Below are 25,859 nucleotides of genomic sequence, written 5' to 3'. Positions count from 1 at the left end.
TCATCAGGGAACGTTGTTTTCTGGTTATTTTCTGGTTGCAAAAAAATAACCAATAAATAACCACCAGGTAACGTGATTTTCTGGTTATTTTCTGGTTGCAAAAAATAACCAAAAAAAACCCCATCAGGGAACGTTGTTTTCTGGTTGCAAAAAATAACCAATAAATAACCACCAGGTAACGTTATTTTCTGGTTATTTTCTGGTTGCAAAAAATAACCAAAAAAAAACCCATCAGGGAACGTTTTTTTCTGGTTATTTTCTGGTTGCAAAAAATAACCAATAAATAACCATCAGAGAACGTTATTTTCTGGTTATTTTCTGGTAAAAAACCCCCCAATAAATAACCATCAGGGAACGTTACTTTCTGGTTGCAAAAAAATAACCAATAAATAACCATCAGGTAACGTTATTTTCCGGTTATTTCCTGGTTGCAAAAAAATAACCAAAAAAAACCCATCAGGGAACGTTGTTTTCTGGTTATTTTCTGGTCGCAAAAAAATAACCAATAAATAACCACCAGGTAACATTATCTTCTGGTTATTTTCTGGTTGCAAAAAATAACCAAAAAAACCCCATCAGGGAACGTTGTTTTCTGGTTATGTTCTGGTTGCAAAAAAATAACCAATAAATAACCATCAGAGAACGTTATTTTCTGGTTATTGTCTGGTAAAAAAAAAAAACCCAATAAATAACCATCAGGGAACGTTACTTTCTGGTTATTTTCTGGTTGCAAAAAAACCCCAATAAATAACCATCAGGGAACGTTACTTTCTGGTTATTTTCTGGTTGCAAAAAAATAACCAACAAATAACCATAAGGGAACGTTATTTTCTGGTATTTAAAAAAAACAGCCTGCAACGTTCTGGGAACGTTATTTTCTGGTTGCAAAAAATAAAACCTGAAAAGAACGTTCTTAGAACGTTATTCTTTGGTTCCCAACAAAAATAACCAAAAGGGAACCAAAAACTAACGTTAGGGGAACGTTCTGTGTTTGCTGGGGTGTTACCCATAGTTTCTAGTGAGCTGGAGCATTAAATTAGGAAAATACGAAGTTAAGCAAATGCATTTTGTAAATGCCAATGAAATCACAGTAACTGAATTTCACAGAGTAACTGAACAATTAATACGTTTTTCTAAACATAACCCAGTACTTAAATACAATTGCAAATGTTTAGCCGGAGGACTTCAGCTGGAGGCGGTGTGCATTAAGGGGCGTGGTCAATGACGTGCGCGCTCTCAAATAAGTACGATAGTTCAGTGACAGCGGGAGCAGAACAGACTTTGGCTGGTTTTCTCACATCTGATCATTCAACGTTTACAGAGATTGACACACTTTTGTTCTTGGCAGTATCTCCTCAGACGAGAGGTCCGTCACATTTAAAGTGACAAGGAAGAGATTCAATTCTGGTTTGGGATACTTAGGTTATCGAATCAGAAATCAAGACGCGCACGCTGCCTCTGAGGTTAAAAAACGCCGACTGCAACAGGTAGGTTCCCTATCCTAACATGCGGAGCTATAGTGAATATCCTGGAACTTCAATCAAATCGCATTATAATGTTAACGTTTACACTGGTAAACGTTTAAATTGTTTACACATTTAATCTTGGAGAACGCGTGGACTGTTGATATATTGACATAACATGTTAATGTACTTTATGAAGAATGTCACATTCAGTCACTGTAAATCATCACTTTTAATGTTATTTAACACGTACATGTCACTGTATCACAATACAATAAATATGGTTTACATAGTCTTCCCAAATAAGTAAGAAGGTGTTTTTCATGGTTTCATTAATGTGTGACAGGTATGTGCATCTATGAATATTATCTATGTTTTGTCGATTTTTTGTGAGTTTATTGAAACATGACTAGAATAGCTGAAGACAATCAGGAGGATGGCATATTAATGCCAGCCAGATGCTTCTTTTGGTATTTATTCTAGCTTTTGGTATTTATTAGCTTTTTGGTTTTTATTCTAGCTTTAAGTCTCTTTTTAAATGGTAGTACGTTGCCTAATAAAGAGATTAAAGATAAAAAAATAACTACCCAATTAAATGCATTTTAGTTTTTGTTCACTTCATTTGGTGTGCTTGCCTTTTAATTCTATGCACCATTAAAGATCGCAGTTCCTCTCTAGGTTATTTGAGTAAGTTTTACATTAAACTGACCTGTTATTGTTGTTGTTTGTTTGCCTTGAAAAAACGGTTCCGCTTGTTCTTGTCCTGTAGAAAATAACAGTGTCAGATCAATGCACCCAACATCACTCAAGACTCAAGACAAGACTGTAAGCCGTACCCTGTTTTTGTGATGTATTGCGACAATTCGTGTCCCTCCTAAACCCACCATTGTCATTTTACATATTGATTATATTCTAATAAAAGCAGAACTACCTGGCTTGCCTATTTAGATTCATTTGGCGAAGTGCATGTTACTCCTACTCCTTACTTTGAGGTTATATATAACATATACATATAAGGTTTATAGTCTCGAAGGTTCGCATCAGGACCAAAGGTGGTCTTCCTCCTGTTCCCAGGACTCCTGCACAGGGCATGGTTTCCGTCTTGCCTTCTCTCCCTTATCCGTTTTCCGCCAGAGAAGGGAGTAAGATCATACCATGGCCTTGGGCTTTTGTGTTTGGTATGCATTGCTGGCTAGTGGCCGGGTGCGTTTTTCCCTTAAGAGCCGCATCATGGTAAACTGTCTTTCTGTGGAGAATTGATGCGGGCAGCTTAAAGTCTCCACCTCCCCCCTTGTGTCTTCCTCTTTGTCGTGGTCTTTCTTACCCTCCTTTCAAATAAACCGTTACTGTAGAGAGGAAGAGTTTATGAGGTTTTCTAGGTTTTCAATGGGAAAACAGATTCCACATTACTATGTCAGGACATGTTGAGTATTGATAAAGTGTCACGTTTGGTGGCTTTGTGAGCGAATTAACAATATACAGTTTTGTAAATGACTATAATGCATTTGTTTTCACTTATAGTCATTATTCAAGCATTTTGCGCATATGGTGCATTTAAAGGTCCAGTGTATGAAATTTAGTGGCATCTAGTGGTGAGGTTGCGAATTGCAACCAATGGCTCACTCCACCCCTCCCTTTCGAAGAACTAAGATGTCGTCACGTTTTCGCTTCTTTGTTGAAGGAGATGACACATTTACAAAACACGTGCTCTTTAGAACAGTTTGTCCGTTTAGGGCTACTGTAGAAACAACATGACGAATTCCATGTAAGGGGACCCGTGGTGTATGTAGATAGAAATAGCGTATTCTAAGATGGATTAAAAACGTAACGCTTCATTATGTAAGGTCTTTATACACCTCTGAAGCCATAGTTATGTATATTATATTGCATTTCTGTCAATAGATCCTCCAAAAAAATGACAATATAATGAAATAATAAAAAAATGAAATATTGCTTCTTTCTTGATGTAGTGAAGGGAAGATCTTTAGCTATTTCAAATATTGTATGAGAAGCATTATATTATAATACAACTCCAATAAGAAATGATGTGCAAGTGTCCCACTTTACTTGTGTTTAGCCAATTTAATACTTAATAAGCATTTAACGTTCACTGCCTGTTAGGCGCATCAAATCATTTACATCTCTGTGGTGTAGGGAAATACTTTATTTGAAGGTTTCATACATGTCCTTATAAGATTTTAAGACTAAAAGTCATCATCATACAATGTGACACTAATTGTTAACAAAATGTTGATTTTCGGTGTTTTTCCAGATTACTTTCTTTTCTTCATGTGATCTCCTCTCTTTCATCCTGCAGTAATGTGCCCTGTGCCGGGTATGTTTTGGCCATGTGCCTGTCTGCATTGAAACAAAGGTTCAAAAGTCCTCAGGTGACTAAGGTCGACCGTTGGCAGTCCAGACAGACAGTGTCACTAACTGCTCTTCTGTCAAGTACAATCTACAACAACAGTTTACAGGTTTGTGGATTAGTTGCAATTACTTTTATGATTAAACTTTCAATAAATATCATTATCACAGCGCTGACCCGTTAGAGACAGTGATACTTGTCTTTCAGCTCTGGGGTGACAAGCTATTTAAAATGTTTGTCTTGTCCTTATGATGGCCATAATGCAACATTTATTTCACTCTAAACAAAAGGTGCTATATAGCACTAAAAGTGGTTCTTGGCTCATTATCATAGGGAACCACTTAAAGTGCTATATAGAACCATATGTTGGTGCTTCAGTGGTTCTTCAGAGGTTCTTCAACTGTTCTTTGGGATGACTGAGGTGCTATATAGGGCTGGGTAAAAAATATTGATTCTTTGATTTTAATCGATCTTCAATATAACGAAACAATAGATTCTTAATGCGTGTGCTTTAGTTCAAGGATATCTCAGGGTTCGTACGGGTGCTTTAAATCCTGTAAAATGATTGAATTTGAATATAGTCATTTTAAGGTTAGAAAAGTGATTGGATTTGGGATCAAATGCTTAAAACTGCCTAAAACTTTAATTTCGTTGCTTTCATAATAATTCGCAATTTTACGGAGAATTTTTCTTTTGAAATAAAATATACATTTTGCACATAACGAAAATACGAAAAAAATCGTCGCGTGGCTATAATGTTATCTGCCAGTCTTTTGGATGTGCGCCCTCTGGTGGAGCAGAGTAGGAGATGAAAATATGCCGGGCGTTTGCCGTTTCAATGCTCGTTGGCTGGAGGACGAAAACTACAAATTATGGCTAAAACGTGGACCAAATCATCGAGTGGCCACCTGCAAAGTATGCAAAAAGGACGTGCAGCTCTTCACCATGGGGCCAGCTGCGCTTTCAAGTAGGGCTGTCACGATAAACCGACGATAAATGTCACGTGATTTATGCACAGCTTTTGAGTGAAGTACGGGAAAATGCTGCTGCATCCGAAAGCCAGAGGGCGCTCTCGTGCGGAAACCCCAAATACGCACTGCAGAAGAAGACCATAACACCTTCTAGAATCTATGCCTATGGACATCTTTTTATCACTGTTACTCAAGCCTCATCAGGTATTTTTATGATAATAAAGTATATTTATAATGATAATGTTTGACGGGTGTTGCTTTTTCAAATGCACATTATAAGCGACTCAAACTCGCACTGCTTTTAGATCGAGCAGCATTTCCTGCTGATCCCAGAGCCGTGCTTCACGGACAAGCTACGCATTAAAAAATATTGACACATTGCATATCGCAGCCAGCTCGATTGCAATAGGATTTAGTGGTACCGCAATAAAATATCGTGCAGCCCTACTTTCAAGCCACATGAAAGGTAAGTTTTTCGATTATTTCGAAATTTTCGATTAGGCCAATGAGGTTTGAGGTAGATGGAAAAATTCCCGAACTAAGTAATTTTCGGGAGGGATGTAAAGTGTAATTGTAGGTCTTTTTTGCCAGATATGGTCGGAAATGAACAGGGACTCGGGCAGAAATTCGCCAATCTTACTTAAAAACTACGTCAAGTTGTGTGTGTGTGCTCACCGACTGAATTCTGCAGTGTCGCGAATTCTTTCTTTCATCAAACAACAAAGTGCTAATACGATGTTAACGATATCAGGGATTAGATTTTTTTCGTATGAATAAAGATTTTTTTATTTTTTTTTAGCTCGCTGGGATCACCCGCGTAAAGTGCAAAATGTTTTTGTGACGGGGTGGGGGGGTTGGGTGCTGTGTGGTATAAATGGCGTAGATGCGCCATCTAGTGGCTGTGTATTGAAACAGAGAAATACATTCCTGTTTTAGTTTTTTAACACTACACAAAAGTTTGAACAAAATACAATCAAGGGAACTTTTATAACGTAATGTTAAACAAATATCTTTAAGATTGAAATACATATGATAGATATGATAACCAGTTAATGTTTTTTCTTCTGAACTGTCACAAATTTACAGGTGGGGCATTTTCCATACTGTTAAAACAGTACCTTAGTCTTATCCTAAAGTAATATTGACAAACTAAATATATCATTTGAAAGCTTTCAACCTACTGTTCCCACATTTGGTGACTAATTTTCAAAACAAATTACATAGGAACAGTATTATATTAATTGAATTTTAATGAGCAAAAATTGTTTTAAATTTAAAGAAAAACTTGATCAATTCTCTATCGGCGGCAACCTATAATTCGCACCCATGTTCTTTCCATGTTTCTTTTGTGTTATTTTATGTGGTCAAATCATATCAATTACAAATAAGTGCCCACAGTACTGTATAGGATGTCTGCTTTGTGAGTTAAATGACAATTTGCTCAAGTCTTTTATGGAATAAATTTAGTATAGTTAGTATATAGTATAATTACATATAATTGGCATACAGTATAACTATGGATTATCTGCAGTTGTACTATTACTATTACGCAGTTGTAAGTGACTGGAAAAGTATAAAAACACACATTAAAAGTGCTTTTAAAGTGCTGGATTTTAAAATTGGAAAAGGTGTAAGAACCCTGATATCTGTATTTTGCCTATCTTCCTGAAGATGTCGCAATCACTCGTGCTGATACATTTAAAACAAAACAAATTCAAATAAAAAGTGGGAAAGGGGGACAGGATCATGGCGGAAGCTCACGGTAGCCAATGGACCCCAGCGCCGGCTCAATTAAAGTCTGATGTGTGGAAGCACTTTATGTTTAAAGGCAATGGCGGCAAATGTGAGGTCGACAAAACAATGTCGTTTGCAAGTTGTGCCCGCAAGAGCTACGATTTTGCAACAACACAACAAACCTACGAAACCACCTGTCGAGATGTCACCCTGCCGCGATATCTGGTTCATGCGATTCTGGACAGCAACGGCTAGACGTTGCTTTTGCCTGCAAATTACAGTCAGATTCACCTTGCGCTAATAAAATAACTGACGCTATAGTAAAGCTGATTTGCAAGGATTTACGCCCATACGCGATAACATGTTTTGGAGCCGAGATACGCAATGGTGACACGCAAGGAGAGTTTCAGTTACCAGCATATATACTTAAATGTGGATTCCATGCCTGCAAAACTAGCATTTTAATCTAAGTACTGATAACTAATCGATATTGAATTGAATCGAATCGAATAGAATCGAATCGAAACCATATAAATAAGAATCGAATTGCCAATTTGGTCGCAAAACCCAGCCCTACTATATACAGTAGAACCGCTGAAGAACTATACAGCACCGCTTCCGTATAAAGAACCTGTTCAGCCCCTGTATGGTTCTTCAGTAGTTTTCTTCAAGAAAATTTAGGGACACACCTTAAATCACCCTGCAATGCAATTATTGACATTTTCCCCCAAAATAGCAGTATTACTGACAAATACTTTGATAATAAATGGACTCACAGAACTTACAATGTGCAGTTTTATTTTCATTTCAAAGGATATGACATTACTCAATACCAGGGACATATGGAATCTGCAGCCTTTTTTTTCATTCTGTGCTGAAATTTTGGAAAATCTGCAGAATTCTGTGGAACAGTTTTAAATGCGTTTACATTTGTACAGAAATGTAAATATATGTAAATGTGTTAAAAGAGTTTTAAAATACTACCTGTCTATGCATTTAACTGCAGGTGACAGTGGTTTGGTTCTGCTCATCATTTAAAAAGAGGCAGAGCCTACAGAGAAGCTTTAAGGGCTAAGTAAAGAATCTGTTTAAACTCTGAATACACCAGACCAAATTAGTACTGAATTTATTTGAACCAACAGAAAACGTGCATGTCATTTTGTATGAAAAAGTATATGTTTTATTGTTTATAGTTTTAAAGCAAAACGAATGGCTCGTCTTAATACGTTCTTATGATGATTTTATTGTGTATTAAAGACACTTTTCATCATGTTCACAACACAGTGTAAAGATGAACTTCACATAAACTTAACAAGAGGATTCGCCTGTCTTCAGTGCTATTGGTTATTAGTTCAGCGTATTGCAAGTAATGAAACACAACGTGTGTAAACTGTTTTTGTAGCCCAGCTTGTAGAACATGGCACTAGCAACACCAAGGTCATGGGTTTAATTCCTAAGGAACACATGTACTGATGATATTCACATGTCACTTGGGATGAAAGCATATCCAAATGAATTGTCTGTTGTTTGATCAAGATTTAAATGTAATTTTAGAAAACGTCAGTGACAGTTTGTGAAAATGAATTTAAATCATTGAAATTTCATTTTTTATTGTACATATATGTACATTTAGTCATGAATCTGGTCGTTACCTAAATACAACAGTCTGCAGGAATAATCCAGTAGTTTTAAATAAAATCTTGTCACCCAGACAAAGTGAGATGATGGAATTGAACTACATAACAGCTCATTTTGTCCGCTTATAAAGCCTAATGATACAAAAATTCTGATCCTGGTTGCTGATTGGTCAAAAGCTGTGTTTCAGCTGTTCCAAAATGCACCGTTTAGTAACAATTATAACATGATCGATTGTACCAAAAACAATCAGTTTAAATGTGAGAAATGTGATTTATGATGAACTTATTTTGCATTGTAATAAAAGGATTTACGGCATATTATTAAAAATATTATGTGCCTATACCATATTTACTATAAGCAGGGTATATTTTCATTACTGCCATGCAACCAGTGCAAAACTACAAAGAGATAGAAGATACAAACGTTATAATTTAAGATCCGACCTTAGATGTATTCAAGATTTATTCATTTGAGGTCTGTGGAGGTGAAACTTAATATGTATGAAATAATGTTCTGGGGGCGTATTACAGAAAGATTGTAACTTGAAAATCTTATCCTATCTGTTCGGTAACCATGGTAATTTCAGTTAGGACTTAATTTAGGACAAACGCTATTACAGAACAGCACTTCCTAAGTGCATAATCTTATCTTAACTACAGATAGGAAAGAGTCTTAATGACAAATAATCCTATAAACGGTCTTAATTTTAGGACAACCCCACAGCTGTCCTAACTTCAAAATTATTTAAAAACTAACAGAAAAACCGCTCACTATTAAATCTCCCTTGCCTGTAGGCCGCTTTCTTTTTTGTTTTGCTTGCAAGGGTGGTAAATGTTTCTTCAGTCTCAGCTGTACGGTTAATGCCGGACACTGCAGACACGTTATCAGCCCACTCCCTGTCGTTGTCTCGAGTGAGCAAAGGTGAAAACTTACCAAATAGTATCGGCTTTGCCTTTCCTCCCAAACTTATTAAAGTTTCTATGTCCGCGGCACAAAAATTAAAAGCTCGCTGGCTTGTTTTTCCATTTTGTTTACTTCATCAGCAGCTCGCGCAGTGTTGGTTGCTCGGTAAAAGACCTGAAAATGGATTGTGGAGTTTGATGGTATAATTTAGGATTTTGTAAAATAGGATAGGAATCCCAAATCAAGTTAAGATTTGCTTCTGTAATTTGAATTTGTGAAAAATCCTAATTTAACGTATCATATCTTAAATTAAGATAAGAAACGTTCTGTAATACGCCCCCAGGTGAGTATATTCATAACTGAAGGGGTTGGATTGCATTCGGTTATGCCTATCAGCATCCTTTAGATTTGACTGCAGTATCACAGTCTAGCAAAACCTCTTGTGCTTTATTGCTTTGAGTTTTATCTAATCTTTGACATCTCTTAACTCATAAGACCTTGATAGAAAATGAATATTGAAATCTGATGGGCCTTGGATTTTTTTAGGTTTATTTCAATGCGGCTTTATTTTGCAAGCAGTTTGACCCTGTTGATGCTTGTGTTTGCCTGCAAAGGCCACACTGCTTTATTTTAATGTGTGTGTGTGTTAAAGAAAGAACTGTTGATATAGAATAAAAAACACTTTTCCTTTCCATCAGTTGTCAACATTTAAAACGGGTTCATTCCTGTGGATAATTCAACAGTCCATATAATACTTCAGCATCTACCATTTTACATCCATGACTGAGGGATTAAACATAAGAAACATCAACAGTCCCCTGTTGATGATGCAACAGCTTTGAGCATATCTGCGATCATCATGTCTGAGTATCCCGAGGAAGAAAACTCTGTACAGCATATGCAGGAAGTGGACTCGAGCCGGTTGGGAAGTCATGTCCTATCCCCCATCTTTAACTCAAGCTCTCCATCCCTGCCAGTGGAAAGCCACCCCATCTGCATCCCATCACCTTACACGGAACTTGGCCATGATTTCACAGCACTGCCGTTCTACAGCCCCACTCTGCTGGGTTATGGCGCTCCTCCCCTTTCTGACTGCCCATCAGTACGGCAGTCGCTAAGCCCCACCCTCTTCTGGCCACCACATAGTCACGTTTCTTCATTTGCATTGCATCAACAACAGACACGCCTACAGCAAAACCATCCGACCAGTGGAACTTGGGTTGAATTGACGCCACATGACCACGCCGAAGAGGAAAACAGGTATGTGGATACTGAAAAGTAAATATAACAATAACTATAAAGATAAATTGATGATATGCATTTTATAATCGTTTAGCTGTAAAACATTGACAGCCAATAAAAACCCTTTCAAATGTAAAGGTCTTACATGTTTGTAATAACATTGCAGCATGTAATCATCCGTTTGTGTACATGCTTTAAATGTACTGGCCTTTTATTATTTCAGGGGCTCTTTTAAATTATTATCGGATGAGTAAAATGCTCAAAATGATGTCCTAACTACAATCACAATGGGTAATAAAAAGATACGAATTTGGATGTATAATTATGATACTTGTATAGAACAGCCCCAGATGAATGCCTAATAATGAATAACTAATTGGGCCGTTCCCATAAAACCATTGAAACATTATGGCATTAATGATTTTAAATATAAAACTTAAGTAACACAAAAAAATGATCATAATAAAGATAATAATGTTCCCTACCTTGCACAAAGAATAATGTTACTGTAGGAATAAGTTTGTTTTGTATTTTATTGCAATTTCTGCTGAAAATCTCATTACCGTAACATGTCCAGCCATGTACATGATTTATAAAATTAAAATATTTGCCATGCAGGAAGAAGATATTTGAATTTATTTCAGAAACATATACAATCATCTTAACACCTGAGCCAGAAATGGCCATTTTTAGGAATACGGTAAGAATAGTAAATGAATATGAATCACAAGCTGTTTCATTATGTATGATCCTGGCTAAAAAGGCAATTTTACAGAAATGGAAAAGGAATCTGGGCCGACACTTTTAAATTCGGCTTGGATAACTAAGTAATGTGCTACCCCTAGAAAAACTAAGATATAAATTGGCGAATAGACCCAAGACATTTAAAAAAATATGGAAGCCAATAAAATCACTAGTAGGTCATTTTGAGATATAACTGAAGGAGTCACTGGGCAAGGATAAATGTGCGCTCTGTGTGCTTTGACTAAGCTATACTTTTACAGTTTTAGGAGTGTTTTCTTATAACATCTGACAATTTGGAATTTAAATAGACTGACCGCCTTAACTAGTTGCTTTGGTTCTTGTTTTTAGTTACAAGGGGGAGATGTTTCAACTCCCTTCTTTATTTTTATTTTTTTTAGATTTATATTTGTGTATGTTTATGTGTAGGTGTGTTTAGAAATGAGAATGATATGTTTTGCATAAGTGCATGTGTATGAGTATATGTAAATAATATATAAATCGCTATATCTTATTGTATGATTGTATACACATGTTCTCCGATTTTTACTTTCATTGTAAAATATTCCTACAGTATATGCTGGCAGTCGAATGTTTCTTTTGTTTTTAATGTTTCGAATTAAAATATATATATATTTAAAATATATGTTCTCAACTTAGAAAGTTGAAATACAAAAGAAAAAATAACATTGACATGATATTTATGTGTAATAAAAAGGAAGAAAAAAGAAGAGTTCATGGCTGATGTTCTCATCCTCCGTAACATTTTTAAAAGACTATTTATATACACACACACAGATCTTTACATTAAGCTTGATTTGTGTGAAGTAACACATCTGCCACCTTCCAAATGGCTACAAGGTTAAAAGATTTCTTTATATTTTTCTAAGTGAAAAATTTAATATTCTTTTGTCGAACTGTGTACTCGACAATATTGGTTATCATTACCGTAACAGGTAGTTTTCCACATTTCGAAAAAATTTAAATGTATTTTTTTATAAAAATATACTGATTAATAAAAGTTGCTTAGACATCATGGCTTCTCTCTTTTTAGCTAAACATGCTATGAAATGGAAAGTTTTAGGCTGTTACGGTAATGAGATTTTAATGGTCTTATTTTGAAAATAAAATTCAAAAACGTGTAACACATGACAGATGATGTTTTAATGCCTATAAGGGAAATTTGTTGATGCAAATATCATTTTTTTTAAATCATGTTCAACATCTTGTAAGCCAAGATTTTTTTGAATCACCCACTTAATAAAGTTGCTAAATGCTTTTGTCCGCTGTCATCTCCAGCAAACCTCTGGTGAAGAGGACAGCTGATGCTGAGGATATGTCTGCATCCTTCAGAAGTAAAGCTGACATGCACTACTGTGCTGTCTGCAGTGACTATGCCTCAGGGTATCATTATGGAGTGTGGTCATGTGAGGGCTGCAAAGCTTTCTTCAAGAGGAGCATCCAAGGTATCACTCTCTATGTGTACTTTATTGTGTAGTTTTTGTATTTTTACAAAAAAATCTCCCAGGATATAAGGTAGAATATGTGTTTGTAATGGGTCTAGTTAGATGTGAGATTAATGTGTTGGGGTGTACTATTTAAAAAAAAAAAAACATAATTTTACAGAATGTTCCTGTTAATTTTTTTTTTACAGATTTGCCATGTAAAATGAAAAAGAAAAATGGGATTTTACAGATTTTTAGTGTATTTTTGAAATACGGTTAGAAAATGTAAAATTACAGAAAAAGACCGCAAATTTACAAGAAAAATGGGAAAACCATGTAATTTTACAGGAAAACTGTTATTTTACGGTATATCTCTTTCCTCCAGCTTTTTTTACGATGTGTGTAAACATTATACTTTTCAAGAAATGATTGGTCTTGTTTTTCTGCATCCATTTATAGCTAACTTTATACTACACAGCTGATGATGGAAAAGTGGCTTTGATTCAATATTACTCAGCTGTTACACAAAACTTTGTTTTAATAAATGAAAGTAAGTCTTATAAATCTGTCTTTGCTCATTGGATCTGATTCATTTTCTCAGGACACAATGACTATATCTGCCCTGCAACAAACCAATGCACCATTGATAAGAACCGGAGAAAAAGCTGCCAGGCCTGCCGACTCCGAAAGTGCTATGAAGTGGGAATGATGAAATGTGGTGAGGCTTTATCTCTATCTTTCTCTCTCTAACAAAGGCCTTTTTACAGTTACCAAATACAACACCAGACCTTGCCAAACCTTTATGACCACCAGACCTTATCCAATATCATGGACTTTACTCTGTGTCTCAATATTAGGCATCTATCATGCCGAGAAGATGGATTGTCATGATAGGGCAATGTGATGTTTGGCCCTGCATATTTATTCAGGTAGATATTGGTCAAAGGTGGCTTTCACCAAAACAACTGAGATTTGTTTTTTTATTATGTTATGTATTATGTTTAAAGGCTTGTCCTCTAAAGATAAGTGATCACTTTAGCCACTATTGTTAGAATTAAGCCCTTGTTGCTTTGGAGACTCTACTGTCTATCCTAATCCATTGCTGTTTTAGCGCAGTGTACTAGCACAGCTTCACTTCAAGGTCAGAAGTGGAAGTGATGTTCTCTGTTGTCATTGGTTGATGTGGTTGTTTTGAGTTCTTTACACCAGTGGTTCTCAAACTGGGGGCCCCCAAGATGGATCCAGGCAGCCACAGATTTTGTGGCATTTCATGAAATATAGAAATTTTTCGTAGATTTTATGCTATCAAACATCACAAAAATAAGACCACCAACCAAAAGGATTGATGTTCCAGCATTGTATAACTGAATATGTTTTTGGTTTATTTAAAAGTCTTTATTTGGGGGGCCACAAAGCAATGCACTCTACACAAAGGGGGCCTTACAACCAGTGTTGGGTAAGTTACTCTGAAAAAGTAATTAATTACTAGTTACTAAATACATATTCAATAGTGTAATAAGATTATTGTACAAATTACTCTCTCCAAAAAGTATGTAAAGGACCCATTGAAAGTCAATTTTTTTCTGTGTTTAAGTGCTATAATCAGGTCCCCAGTGAATCTAGCAACCCAGAAAACGTGAAAAACAAGATCCCAGTAACTTGTTTTGGTAAGCCTTTCTCTGCAAGCATGTGAGAAATCAAGCCGTTCAGATTTCGCTCCTGATGTGACATAGACGCAGGCTCTTATTATAATATTACCGCCCCTTAATCTACACAGTTCCACCCACGGCGCTGCTGCCATTGTTGTTTTCACAAGCGACAGCGGTGTACGTGACGCCATGGCTAAAGTTCGTGGACAACATGCAACATGCAATGTAGTCGCTGCACAGAGTCCAAACCTCGGAAGAGACAGGAGTGGATTTATTTTATTTTTAGTGGAAATCCCTCAGAAACCATAAGTAAAAACCTGCTTGTTTGCGCGAATCACTTCAAACCGGAGTGCTTTATCAACCTGGGACGGTACAAGCAGGATTAGCTTCAAAGTTGTTCCTCAAGAGGGATCGAGACCGACTGAACGAGACAAAACTGCCGATGTAAGTAATATTTATCAACAGTCTGAATTGACGTACATGTACCGTATCTATAGGAGGATAACGTTAGCATATGATAGCGAAGGGAGCTAAGTCAGTCACGGGCTAAATAGAACATTCAAAGCCAGTGTTAAACTTACTCTATATTTATATGTTATTTGGCAGATGGGCACTTGGAGTTTAGCTGTATGTATGTTAATACATTATGTGCGTTAATATGTTCAGCTGCGGCAAGCTGTTTGTTTTGCTAATGAACAGGGGCGAACACTGCAGTTAGTTTCGTTTTAAACATCTCAAATCATTCGTCCTTAGGCTGAAAAATCTGTCACAGCATAATAGATATGCTCTCACGTTGTGTGTGTAATGTTATAACTTGTCAACGGCAAGCGCTAAAATCCACGTAATTCCGCTGAGATCTGCAAGTGCGCAGTCCGTGGATTTGAGACGTTTAAAACGAAACTAAAAACAGAAGTTCAGGAAACATAATTCAGCTAAACCATTGCCATTGCCACTACACGTGTGTTGTGTTGACACGCCGGATAGAAGGGGGGTGGGGTTCGCTGTAACTCATTATCATTTAAAGAGACATGCACCAAAACGGGTTGCTGTGAGCATAGCTGTTTTTGACGAGGCAAGAAGGGTTTTGTTTACACAGCCATTGAGTATTTTTTAGCAAAATATGTTCCAGACATTTCATGAAGACCCTAATAAATCAAACCAACTTGTTGAAAGTGCTCATACAATGAGTCCTTCAATTACTTATTACCAATTACTTTCTGATCCTACATCAACCTTGATTAGAATTGATTCAAGGATAGACATGGAACGGCTTATTTAATTCATTCAAATACATAATAAATAACTGCATTAATGATTCTTATTAACTGACCAAAGTATACAAATGTGAGAAGGATACATTAAAGCATACATTTTAAAGGTCTCCTCAGATGAGCACTTTCAACAAGTTGGTTTGATTTATTAGGGTCTTCATGAAATGTCTGGAACATATTTTGCTTAAAAACACTCAATGGCTGTGTAAACAAAACCCTTCTTGCCTCGTCAAAAACAGCTATGCTCACAGCAACCCGTTTTGGTGCATGTCTCTTTAACTGATAATGAGTTACAGCGAACCCCACCCCCTTCTGTCCGACGTGTCAACACAACACACGTGTAGTGGCAATGGTTTAGCTAAATGATATTTCCTGAATTCCTCTGCGGTTAGTTTCGTCTTAAACGTCTCAAATCATTCGTCCGGAGACAAAAAGTCACAACAAACAGCTAATGCGCTTACGTTGTGCTTGTATGCTTACCTAAAATCCACGGAAGCCACTGCAGATCTGAGCGGAATTACATGGATTTTAGCGCTTGTCATTGACAAGTTATAACGTTACACACAACGTGAGAGCTAGTTTGCTGTGACAGATTTTTCAGCCTAAGGACGAATGATTTGAGACGTTTAAAACGAAACTAAACCCAGTGTTCCCCCTGTTCATTAGCAAAACAAACAGCTTGCCGCAGCTAAACATATTAACGCACTTAATGTATTAACATTCATACAGATAAGTATGTATAAGATAACTCCAAGTGTCCATCTGCACTTACTGTATATACAGTGAGTTTAACACTGGCTTTGAATGTTCTATTTAGCCCGTGACTGACTTGGCTCCCTTCGCTATCGTATGCTAACGTTATCCTCCTATAGATACGGTACATGTACGTCAATTCAGACTGTTGATAAATATTACTTACATCGGCAGTTTTGTCTCGTTCAGTTGGTCTCGATCCCTCTTGAGGAACAACTTTGAAGCTAATCCTGCTTGTACTGTCCCAGGTTGAAAAAGCACTCCGGTTTGAAGTGATTTGCGCAAACAAGCAGGTTTTTACTTATGGTTTCTGATGGATTTTCACTAAAAATAAGATAAATCCAATCCCATAAAACGGCTCGATTTCTCACATGCTTGCAGGGAAAGGCACACCAAAACAAACTTACTGGGTTCTTATTTTTCACCTTTTCTGGGTTGCTAGATGCACCGGGGACCCAATTATAGCAATTAAACACAGAAAAAGTGGGGTATTCATTCAATAGTGGAAACGACATCCAAATTATATTACACAGTATTTAGTTCAATTATGTCAGAAGTAACTGTAATTAAATTACAGTAATCCTTTACTTTTTCTAGGGGAAAGTAATTAAATTACAGTAACTAATTACTTGGTTACTAGTAACACCCAACACTGCTTACAACAAAAAAAGTTTGAGAACCACTGCTTTACACTGTATCGGATATCATATCAAATGCACGTCAGGAGGTGTTGTGTTTGCAGCTGGCGTGGTGGGTCGAAACATGAATTAATGTGCATTATAATATTTTCTTCTGTTAATCCTTTGCATCCCTCTTTACAATGAACAACACCCAAAGGTGAAAATTCTGTCATCATTTACTTGCCTTTGTCATTGCCATTCTATATGACCCTTTTCTTCTCCAGAACACAAAAGAAGATATTTTGAAGAATGTTGGGAACCAAACAGCATTGGCCCCCATTGACTTCCATTGTATGGACACAAAACCACATAGACATTTCTCACAATATCCCCTTTTGTGTTCCAGAAGTGTCATATACAGGTTTTAAATCGCATCAGAGTAACTAAATGACAGAATTTTTATTTTTGGGTGAACTTTTCCTTTAACTTGCTTAGAGCAACCTTCACTTTGCGAGCACACCAGGTATTGGAATAGATATACTCTGTGTTTTCCTGTAAAAGTGAATTGTATACTTATATCGTGTTTTTATAGGATTACGACGAGATCGTAGCAGCTACCAACACAGAGGAGCCCAGCAGAAGCGACTGGTACGATTCTCGGCCAGGACCAGAGCGAGCGGCCCGAGATCTGAGGAGGTTAAGAGTGTCCCACGTCCTCTCAGCGAAAGTGAGGCTGTTACTATGACGCTGAGCCCTGCGGAACTAATAGCCCGCATCATCGACGCAGAGCCACCCGAGATTTACCTGATGAAGGACATGAAGAGACCGTTCACTGAGGCCAATGTCATGATGTCACTGACCAACCTGGCCGACAAAGAGCTCGTCCACATGATTTCCTGGGCTAAGAAGATACCAGGTGTGTGTAAAAGACACTATTAAGAACGTTTTTCATTTTTAAGAACCGAGTATTCAGTCCAGTTACCTTGAATGTCTATAAATCTACAACGTTCCATAAAACAAAAGAATCAGAGAAGTAAATTTACTTATAGGGGTGGTTTCCCGGACAGGGTTTAGCTTAAGCCAGGACTAGCCCTTAGTTAAATTTTTACAACCATGCCTTACAAACAAACATTACTTGTGTGCATATTGAGACCAAACAATGGCACTGATATATTTTAAGATATGTCAGTGCAAGTTGTTTTATTAGTTTAGTCAGCTCTTACATTTATTTTAGTCTGGGACTAGTCTTAAGCCCTGTCCGCGAAACCGCCCCTTAGTGTTCATTGAGCATGAGATTTATGTTGTTTTTGTGTGCAGGGTTTGTGGAGCTCAGTCTTTTTGACCAGGTGCATTTGTTGGAATGCTGCTGGTTGGAGGTTTTGATGTTGGGACTAATGTGGAGGTCTGTCAATCACCCTGGAAAGCTCGTTTTCTCTCCTGATCTCAGTCTCAGCAGGTAAGTAGCTTGAATTAATTCTGTTCATCTCTCCAGTGGCCTGATTTATGAACAGGCACATACTTTAATTTGTCTGTTTACTCTTGTGTGCTTCAGATCCACTGCAAAAATCATCTTCTTAATCAGTGTTTTGTCTTAATTTGTTGTTGTTTTTTCAGTTAAAATATAACAATCCAAACAGGATACTTTATTTAGTTTTCTTAAAGTGCTTTCTCTTTGAATTCAGTTTTACCCGATTTTGTGATGTTTTGGGGAGAACCTCTACGATGAGAACATTACAATGTTAATTTTAGTGGATGTATTTTTTATTTAAGTAAATATCTGTCTATGAATTCACAGTAACCAAGATTAATATAATGTAAAAATTACATTTTTTAAATCCTAGTTTTGGTTCGTGTTAAAGGGATTGTTCACCAAAAAAATTAAAATTTTGTCATGAATTACACAACCTCAAGTTGTTCCAAACCTGTTTAAATATATTTGTTCTGTTGAACAGAAAGAAATATATTTGGAAGAATGTAAGCAACTGAGATTTCTAGGGCACCATTGACAACCATTAAAATCGTTGTCAAATGTGCCCCAGAACTCTCTCTAAATCCTTTAAAATATTTTCTTTTGTGTTCAGCAGAACAAAAACAAAAAAAACATACAATAATTCTTTCTACTATGGTAGTCAACAGTACCCCATAAATCTCAGTTGCTAACATTTTTCCAAATATCTTTCTTTTTGTTCAACCAACCAAAGACATTTAAACAGGTTAGGAACAGTAATTCACGACAGAATTTTCATTGGTGACTGAACTATCCCTTTAATGTGTAGATATAATATTGCTTATTGGTTTAACTTGCATCAATGCAAGTTAACATTGTTTATTAGTGAACAAGTTTTGATAATAAAATTCATTAGCTTATTGAGACATTTAACAATGTTAATTACAGTAAAATGATTGTTTTATTACGATTTCACTTTTTTGTTAACTAACATTAAGGGTGCGTTCATATTTGTAGTTCGGTTCTTTTGGTCCAGACCAAAAAAAGTCCTGTTTCGCTTAGCATTCAGACTGGCATTTTAATAGCGACCCTAACAGCTTACGTATAAAGTCGCAATTGGACAGCTTTTATGATTTATATTTTAAACCGGAACTTACCGGACATCCAAAACAAGGCTGTGTGCTGGTTTATACATGCTCAGTGTATGCCTGTGCGTATGATTGTATTTTTAGTAGGGCTGTCAAAAGATTAATCGCGATTAATCGCATCCAGAATAAAACTTTGTGTTTACGTAACATATGTCTATGTACTGTGCATATTAATTTTGTATTTATAAATACAAACACATACACAAGTATACATATTTAGGAAATATTTACATGTATTTATTTATATTTACCAGTAATTGAAATTATATATAAATGTTTATTAATATTTAGATTTTTCTTAAATATATGCATGGATGTGTGTGTGTGTTAATAAATACAAAATTATTATGCACAGTAAACAGATAAATATTATGTAAACACAAACTTTTATTCTGGATGCGATTAATCGCGATTAATCTTTTGACAGCCCTAATTTTTAGCAAGCCGTGTTTAAAGCAGTCAAAACGGCGCTAGGAATTCCTCCATTACACACACAAGCGCAGATCTAATAAACACTCCTTTAATATTACCAAATCACTTGATTTTCGGGTTGTATCTTTTAGGTTCGATGCCTTTGGTCCATGTTGCATTCATATTTCAATCGAACCGCGCCAGAGCTCGTCTCATCGGTCTCGGTCCGCTTGTTTGCTCCAGGGTTCAGGTGGCAGCGTCCACACTCTCACAAATAAACCAGAGTTCGTTTTAATCGAACCAAACATGCCATATGCGAACACACCCTAACTTACACTACTGATAAAAAGTTAGCATACTCATTCTTTACTATTATGCTACAATGTGTAAAGAATGTAAAGTTATCAGCTATGAAACATTTTACCAAATAACAAGTAATTGATTTAATGTTGAATCAATATTAAATAGATTTGGTTTAACATTAAATCAATTATCTTTGCTATCTGGGTAGTTAAGTGAACTTAAACTTTTGAACAGTAGTGTATATAACTTTTAAACATTTCACATTTAAAGCATATCAAAAGCAGAGTTTGCGTCCATGCTTGATATTAAAATGATGCATAACAAAATTAATCAAACCCCTCAAAAAGTATCATACATGATGCAAAATAAATCATTGACGTAACAGTACCACGTTAAGACAAATGAAATATAATAATCTAATGTAATATAAATTGTAATGTGTACTCTTGACCCCTCCTCGCTTTACACGATTATAATGAACTGTGAGGAATTCCTAACAGCTGTTTCTGTTCAATACTTTACTGAATATGGATGTTGAAAATCCGCCCATGAAAACATCACCAGTTTGGCCGGATAGTCAGTCACAGCATGTTTGAGGCAGCATGGTGGGAAATAGAGAAACGGCAGTACCGTCACGATGATCACGCTTACCCTTTGTACCTCTTAACATGCTGTGTGTCCCTGTAGTAATATGAGAAGCAAATTAGTTTAGAGTTCCAGATGCTCTGCAGATTTTTTACTAGACTAAAGCTACAAAACCGTTCGAGTCATGAGTGGTTTCCCTCTTTATTGGGCAGCGCTGTAAATCTGATCTGTCGCCAGACATGTCCTGTATTTTGATTGGATGTTTTACATAAGGAATTCATTGTACTGTAGCCATCTGGGTCCCTGAGTTCAACTTGGGAAATTGTCAAAGTCAAGAAGGTGCAGAAACAGCACATGCCAGCTTTCAGCCTGCAGTTGCCATGAAATGACTTAACCAGACTTAAGACTGTACTGTACGAAGAACATCTCTTTGTGTGTGAAGAGGTTTCCATAGGAAAGAAAAAACGCAAGTAAAATCTTTTTAATATCGCGCTGTTTCTTGCTTCCCAGATATTTTCAAATGGTGGAAATCTCATGTGTCTCCTCTTGAGATGAAATCTCAGCAATGTCTCGGACTATACTAAGATCTATTTAGACGCTAAAGTCTTGGGACAAAATTCAGATTTCAATCAAATGTAAAACATTTGAACATTTTCCCAAGACCAAATGTTCCACATTATTTTTTATAATACTAGACTCTTACATTTGCGTCTGTTTGTTATTTCTTCCGAGGCATTTAAAGTTGCAATCTGTAACTTTTGTCTTTTTATCTCTGTTTGAATCATAAGATTGCAGGTCACCTTGGAATTGTAAGGTTCTGTCTGCCTTCTAAGCAGTTTTGAGATATTGAGCTCAATGCTTTTTGACCGTGTAGATGGAACTGTGTAGTTTTATAAAAACAATCCCAAAATGTACACAACGAAAAAAAACAACAACGCATAATGTCAATAAGTTGTCGCAGAATAGGAATATGTTTTGGAAAAAATGTCAGAGGGATAGTCCACCTAAAAATGAAAATTCTGCCATGATTTACTCACCATCTAGTTGTTCCAAATCCAGTTTGGTTGAACACAAAAGAAGATATTTGGAAGAATGTTAGCAACTGACTGTGGGGCACCATTGATTACCATAGTAGGAAAATATGTTGTGTCATTTTTTTGTTCTCTTGAACACAAATGAAGAAATGTTGATGAGTTTAGGAAAGCAAACCATCCTGGAGCACCTTTGACTACCATTTTAATTTTTCCTACCATCCCTTTAAGGTGACAACTAGTGTTTGTCTTGAAATACACCTGGCATTTTTTTTGCAAAACTGGACCCGACTGCTCAAATTATAAATCATTATTATAAGCTTATGATTGTTTATACACTTGCTCGACTAAAATGCTACAAATTGCAGCGTTAGGAGAAAGTTCCCTTACAGAAAAGACACATGAATTTCACACGTTTTTTACATGTTTTTCGCATGTGATCACAACATGTGTTTAACATGTGCAAAAAAACATGTGAAATGTGTGTTTTTGGAACATTTTGGTCTGAATTCCATGTGAATTCCCATGTGAAACACATAGGATAGCATGTAAAAACCCATGGGATGACACGTGCAACATGTGGTGACGTGAAGAACATGTGATCACATTTGGAGACATGTCACACGTTATCCCATGGGTTTTTACATGTTATCCCATGGGTTTCATGGGTCTTTTCTGTAAGGGTTAATACTTGAAATTTCCTCTGCAATGATGTAACATTTACTTTAGCTGTAAAACTGAATGTTTCTCACACACAGGGCATCCAGAACAGCTTAGGTTGTAAATAGGATTTGTTTAAAGCTAAATCAGTAATGTCTGGATGCTCTCACTTCATTCCCACAAGTATTATTGATGCTTTTCCACCATCACCGCTGAAGACTCAACTGCAGCATCTCACAGTACATTATTGCTCTGGTTTACTATTGCCATACTGGACAAAATTCAACCTTCCTGCTTTCATGAGGTGCCAGGTTTGGAATAAAGCTAGTGTGGTTGTAGATTAAGGGCCGGTCTCATGTTTTAGATGGGGTGAAGTTAATTTGCGGGACTAATAAATGCCTTTTTGTTTTGGCAGGGATGAGAGCAGCTGCGTGCAGGGGTTAGTGGAGATCTTTGATATGCTCCTGGCAGCCACATCCAGATTCAGAGAACTAAAATTACAGCGAGAGGAGTATGTGTGTCTCAAAGCCATGATCCTCCTCAACTCTAGTAAGTGTTTTTCTCATTGGAAAACGCTTGGAAAAAGATGCACAGGCAACTTATGACGAGATCAAAACTTTTAATCAAAACATTTCTTCATACTGTAGGTGACCTTGCTCAGGGCATGAACACCATGACCAAGCCATAAACGCGTATAAATCTGTCCTATGATTGATACTAACAAGTAAAGGTCTTGGTTTGGCAAAAAGCATCCTGCACATTTTGGTCAAAATTGACCGGAGATCACAATGACAGACCGATTTGGCTCAAATAAAAGTCGCCTTTGCCTTGATCAGTTCCTGTTTTCTGTACCATCTCTATCATCAAAAGGGCAACTCCCCCAAAATACGAATAAATTAAAAACATGGCTCACCTCGATAGACCTATAATAAATAAATCTGAGAGGCTTCACATAGAGGCTCGTAACTCTCTTACAAGGTTACTACCATCCTCACTTTCATTGTAGGGAGTGTTGGCAAGAGCAACGCTCACGCACACTGTAAAATCTTAATGGGGACAACATGCCTGCTTTGATGAGCGTTCCAAGCCAATAATCCATTTCATAAAAAAAGGTCTAATGTCAGTAACAGGCAGTACCTGGTTAGTGTTGAGCGTATTAAGGAAACTGTATTTCTTCCTGCTCTGATTCCCCTGAACTTTGGATTTCCGTCATACTTGATCTCTTCACGCTCGGCCTCCCCAGCATCACGTGCTTGATATCTCCAGATGTTTCACTGTGTTTCTTGAATGGGAAATCCTTTGGAATGGATTCTTTTTCTATTATTTCAAACGCTTATGGATGTCAGTGCCTTCTGACTTTAATCTGCATTTGTGCGTCATTGCAGACATGTGTTTGAGTTCTGAGGGTGGAGAGGAGCTGCAGACCAGGTCTAAGCTGCTGTGTATGCTGGATTCAGTAACCGATGCTCTGGTGTGGGCCATCTCAAAGACCGGGCAGAGTTTTCAGCAGCGTTCCGCGCGCCTGGCCCACCTGCTCATGTTGCTGTCCCATATAAGACACATCAGGTACAGACAAAAATCACATTATTATTATTATTATTATTAATAATTAGTATTATTATTACAATTGCTGTTGTTATTATTAATACTATTATTTATTGTTTATAATAATAATAATATAAACAATACATATTATTATTAGTAGTATTAATAACAACAATCATAATTATTATTGTGTATGACTTTTTCAGTGGACCACAAACAAATCATTTTGTATCAAAATGTTATCCTCTTATACAGGGCTCAAAATGGTGAAACTTCCAAAAGCACATATTGTACAGGCATTAATAAAGTAATCAAAAGGACTCCAGTTGGCTAATACAATTTTTTTGAAGTGAAATTATATGTTTGAGACATTTTAAAGTGTAATATTTGTAGTTTGAGTGAACGATACTTTCTGTATTCGTAATAACATTCGGAACAAATCTCTTTAGTCTCTATTAAAAATCTGCATTTCTGTAGGTCTATGTGCAAAACCTTCCACTGACATTATATGCACTGTCTGTAGTAATAAAGGCATGGACCATCTCCACTGTATGAAGATGAAGAAGATAGTTCCTCTGTATGATCTTCTCTTGGAGATGCTGGATGCTCATATCATGCACAGCTCACGGCTATCTCACTGCAGCTCTCGAATGGGCCCTGCTCCCAAAGGTACCCAGGAGACCCCTGCTGCCTCTTCCCAGCACGGAGACACATTAGGACCTTAATCTGGTGAGACTCAGAAACAGTGCTCTGTTACTTACGCATTATTATGCAGGTATTGCGACCGCTTCGCTTCTTTCATCGGAAAACGCAGTTATCAGCCAAAAATGTATGTGCAAATCATTTTACATGCTGAATAAATGCCACATGAATTATGTCTTTCACACAGATTGCCTGCTCACTCCGTCTCTGTGCTGAAGGGTGAGCTATAGTTTTGGGAGGATCGACAAAGCCAGCGACACAAAAAGAGAGGATTAAGATTTCACAAGATGAAAAGCACCAATGATAGCATGAGCTTTTGGTCCAGCAGATGAACTCCCAAAGACATTATTTTTGTAGTCCAAAGTCAGATTTCTTTCAAAAGGTGTGTCCGTACGATTTGTCAGGTTTTATAAAAAACAATGTACGTAACGTCATAAAGTATGTGCTACAGCGCCTGTAGCTGTGTTTGCAACTTGTAAGGAGCGAAACATGCATGAACAATGTTATGATGGACTTAAGCAAGTTACAATTTTCTGTCCTGCGTTTCCATGCTGTCAGTTTACTGCTTTCATTTGTTGTGTAACACTAGTTGACATCGTACTGTTGTTACATTAGCAACCAATGTTGCTAATGTAAACCTACACCAGCTATGGACTGAACAAATAATCTGAATTACAGTGTGGACTCAAATCTAGACTCAATGCCAAAAACATGTCAAGTGAAACAAATTCACTTGTATAATGCCTTTCTTCTGTCAGACTTCAGATAAAAAGACATTTATGGACATCAGTCCAGCAAAGCAGAACAGTTGAATGTGTTTACTACATTTATTTTTAACAAACCAGATTATGGATTTGTGTTTTGTCGAGCCTTTTCACTAGACTGCCTTTACCTTCTGCTTTTACCCAGTAAACCCCTTAACACCATAAATGCCTTTTACAAATACGTTTGTATATTTTCTAGCGACAAATCAACTCATCTATTGTTTAACATGACAATCTGATGACTGTTTCACTATGAAAAGGCTTCAGATTTATTTCTAAACCCCACGAATTGAAAAACTTCTTGTACTATTACACTCTGATGGTTACATTTCTGAAACCTTGACTGAAGAGCAGTGAAAATATTTATCCACCGCCAACCGTAATTACAGCCCAAAAATGTTGGTTTTGAAGTACATGCAAGAAGTTATACGGATGAGTATCCCATCTGGAAAAATAACACACGGG

The 25,859-nt window shown here is 36.8% G+C and overlaps 1 protein-coding gene across 2 annotated transcripts; it reads left to right on the top strand.

Moving 5' to 3' along the window:
• Positions 1 to 1,294: 1,294 nt before the first annotated feature.
• On the top strand, positions 1,295 to 25,764 carry esr2a (estrogen receptor 2a). 2 transcript variants are annotated; one of them, XM_057353182.1, is made up of 11 exons: positions 1,295 to 1,487; positions 3,781 to 3,940; positions 9,776 to 10,337; positions 12,360 to 12,526; positions 13,107 to 13,223; positions 17,391 to 17,714; positions 18,116 to 18,254; positions 22,799 to 22,932; positions 23,769 to 23,949; positions 24,452 to 24,657; positions 24,818 to 25,764. In XM_057353182.1, exons 3-10 carry the CDS (start codon positions 9,937 to 9,939, stop codon positions 24,651 to 24,653), a joined length of 1,665 nt encoding a protein of 554 aa, XP_057209165.1. In that variant the 5' UTR covers positions 1,295 to 1,487; positions 3,781 to 3,940; positions 9,776 to 9,936; the 3' UTR covers positions 24,654 to 24,657; positions 24,818 to 25,764. The 2 variants fall into 2 exon arrangements, with proteins under 2 accessions (XP_057209165.1, XP_057209166.1); XM_057353183.1 differs by lacking the exons at positions 1,295 to 1,487; positions 3,781 to 3,940 and having other exon boundaries at positions 9,761 to 10,337.
• Positions 25,765 to 25,859: the final 95 nt, after the last annotated feature.

The sequence above is a fragment of the Triplophysa rosa genome, linkage group LG15, assembly GCF_024868665.1.
Source record: "Triplophysa rosa linkage group LG15, Trosa_1v2, whole genome shotgun sequence".
Classification (NCBI taxonomy): Eukaryota; Metazoa; Chordata; class Actinopteri; order Cypriniformes; family Nemacheilidae; genus Triplophysa; species Triplophysa rosa.
This window is presented reverse-complemented; position numbering and strand designations above follow the sequence as displayed.

Excerpts from the sequence above, each read along its gene's own strand:
- esr2a (XM_057353182.1), top strand. The coding sequence starts at position 9,937 with ATGTCTGAGTATCCCGAGGAAGAAAACTCTGTACAGCATATGCAGGAA. Across the intron at positions 10,338-12,359 it reads CACGCCGAAGAGGAAAACAG|CAAACCTCTGGTGAAGAGGA; the intron begins GTATGTGGATAC and ends TGTCATCTCCAG. Across the intron at positions 13,224-17,390 it reads AGTGGGAATGATGAAATGTG|GATTACGACGAGATCGTAGC; the intron begins GTGAGGCTTTAT and ends GTGTTTTTATAG.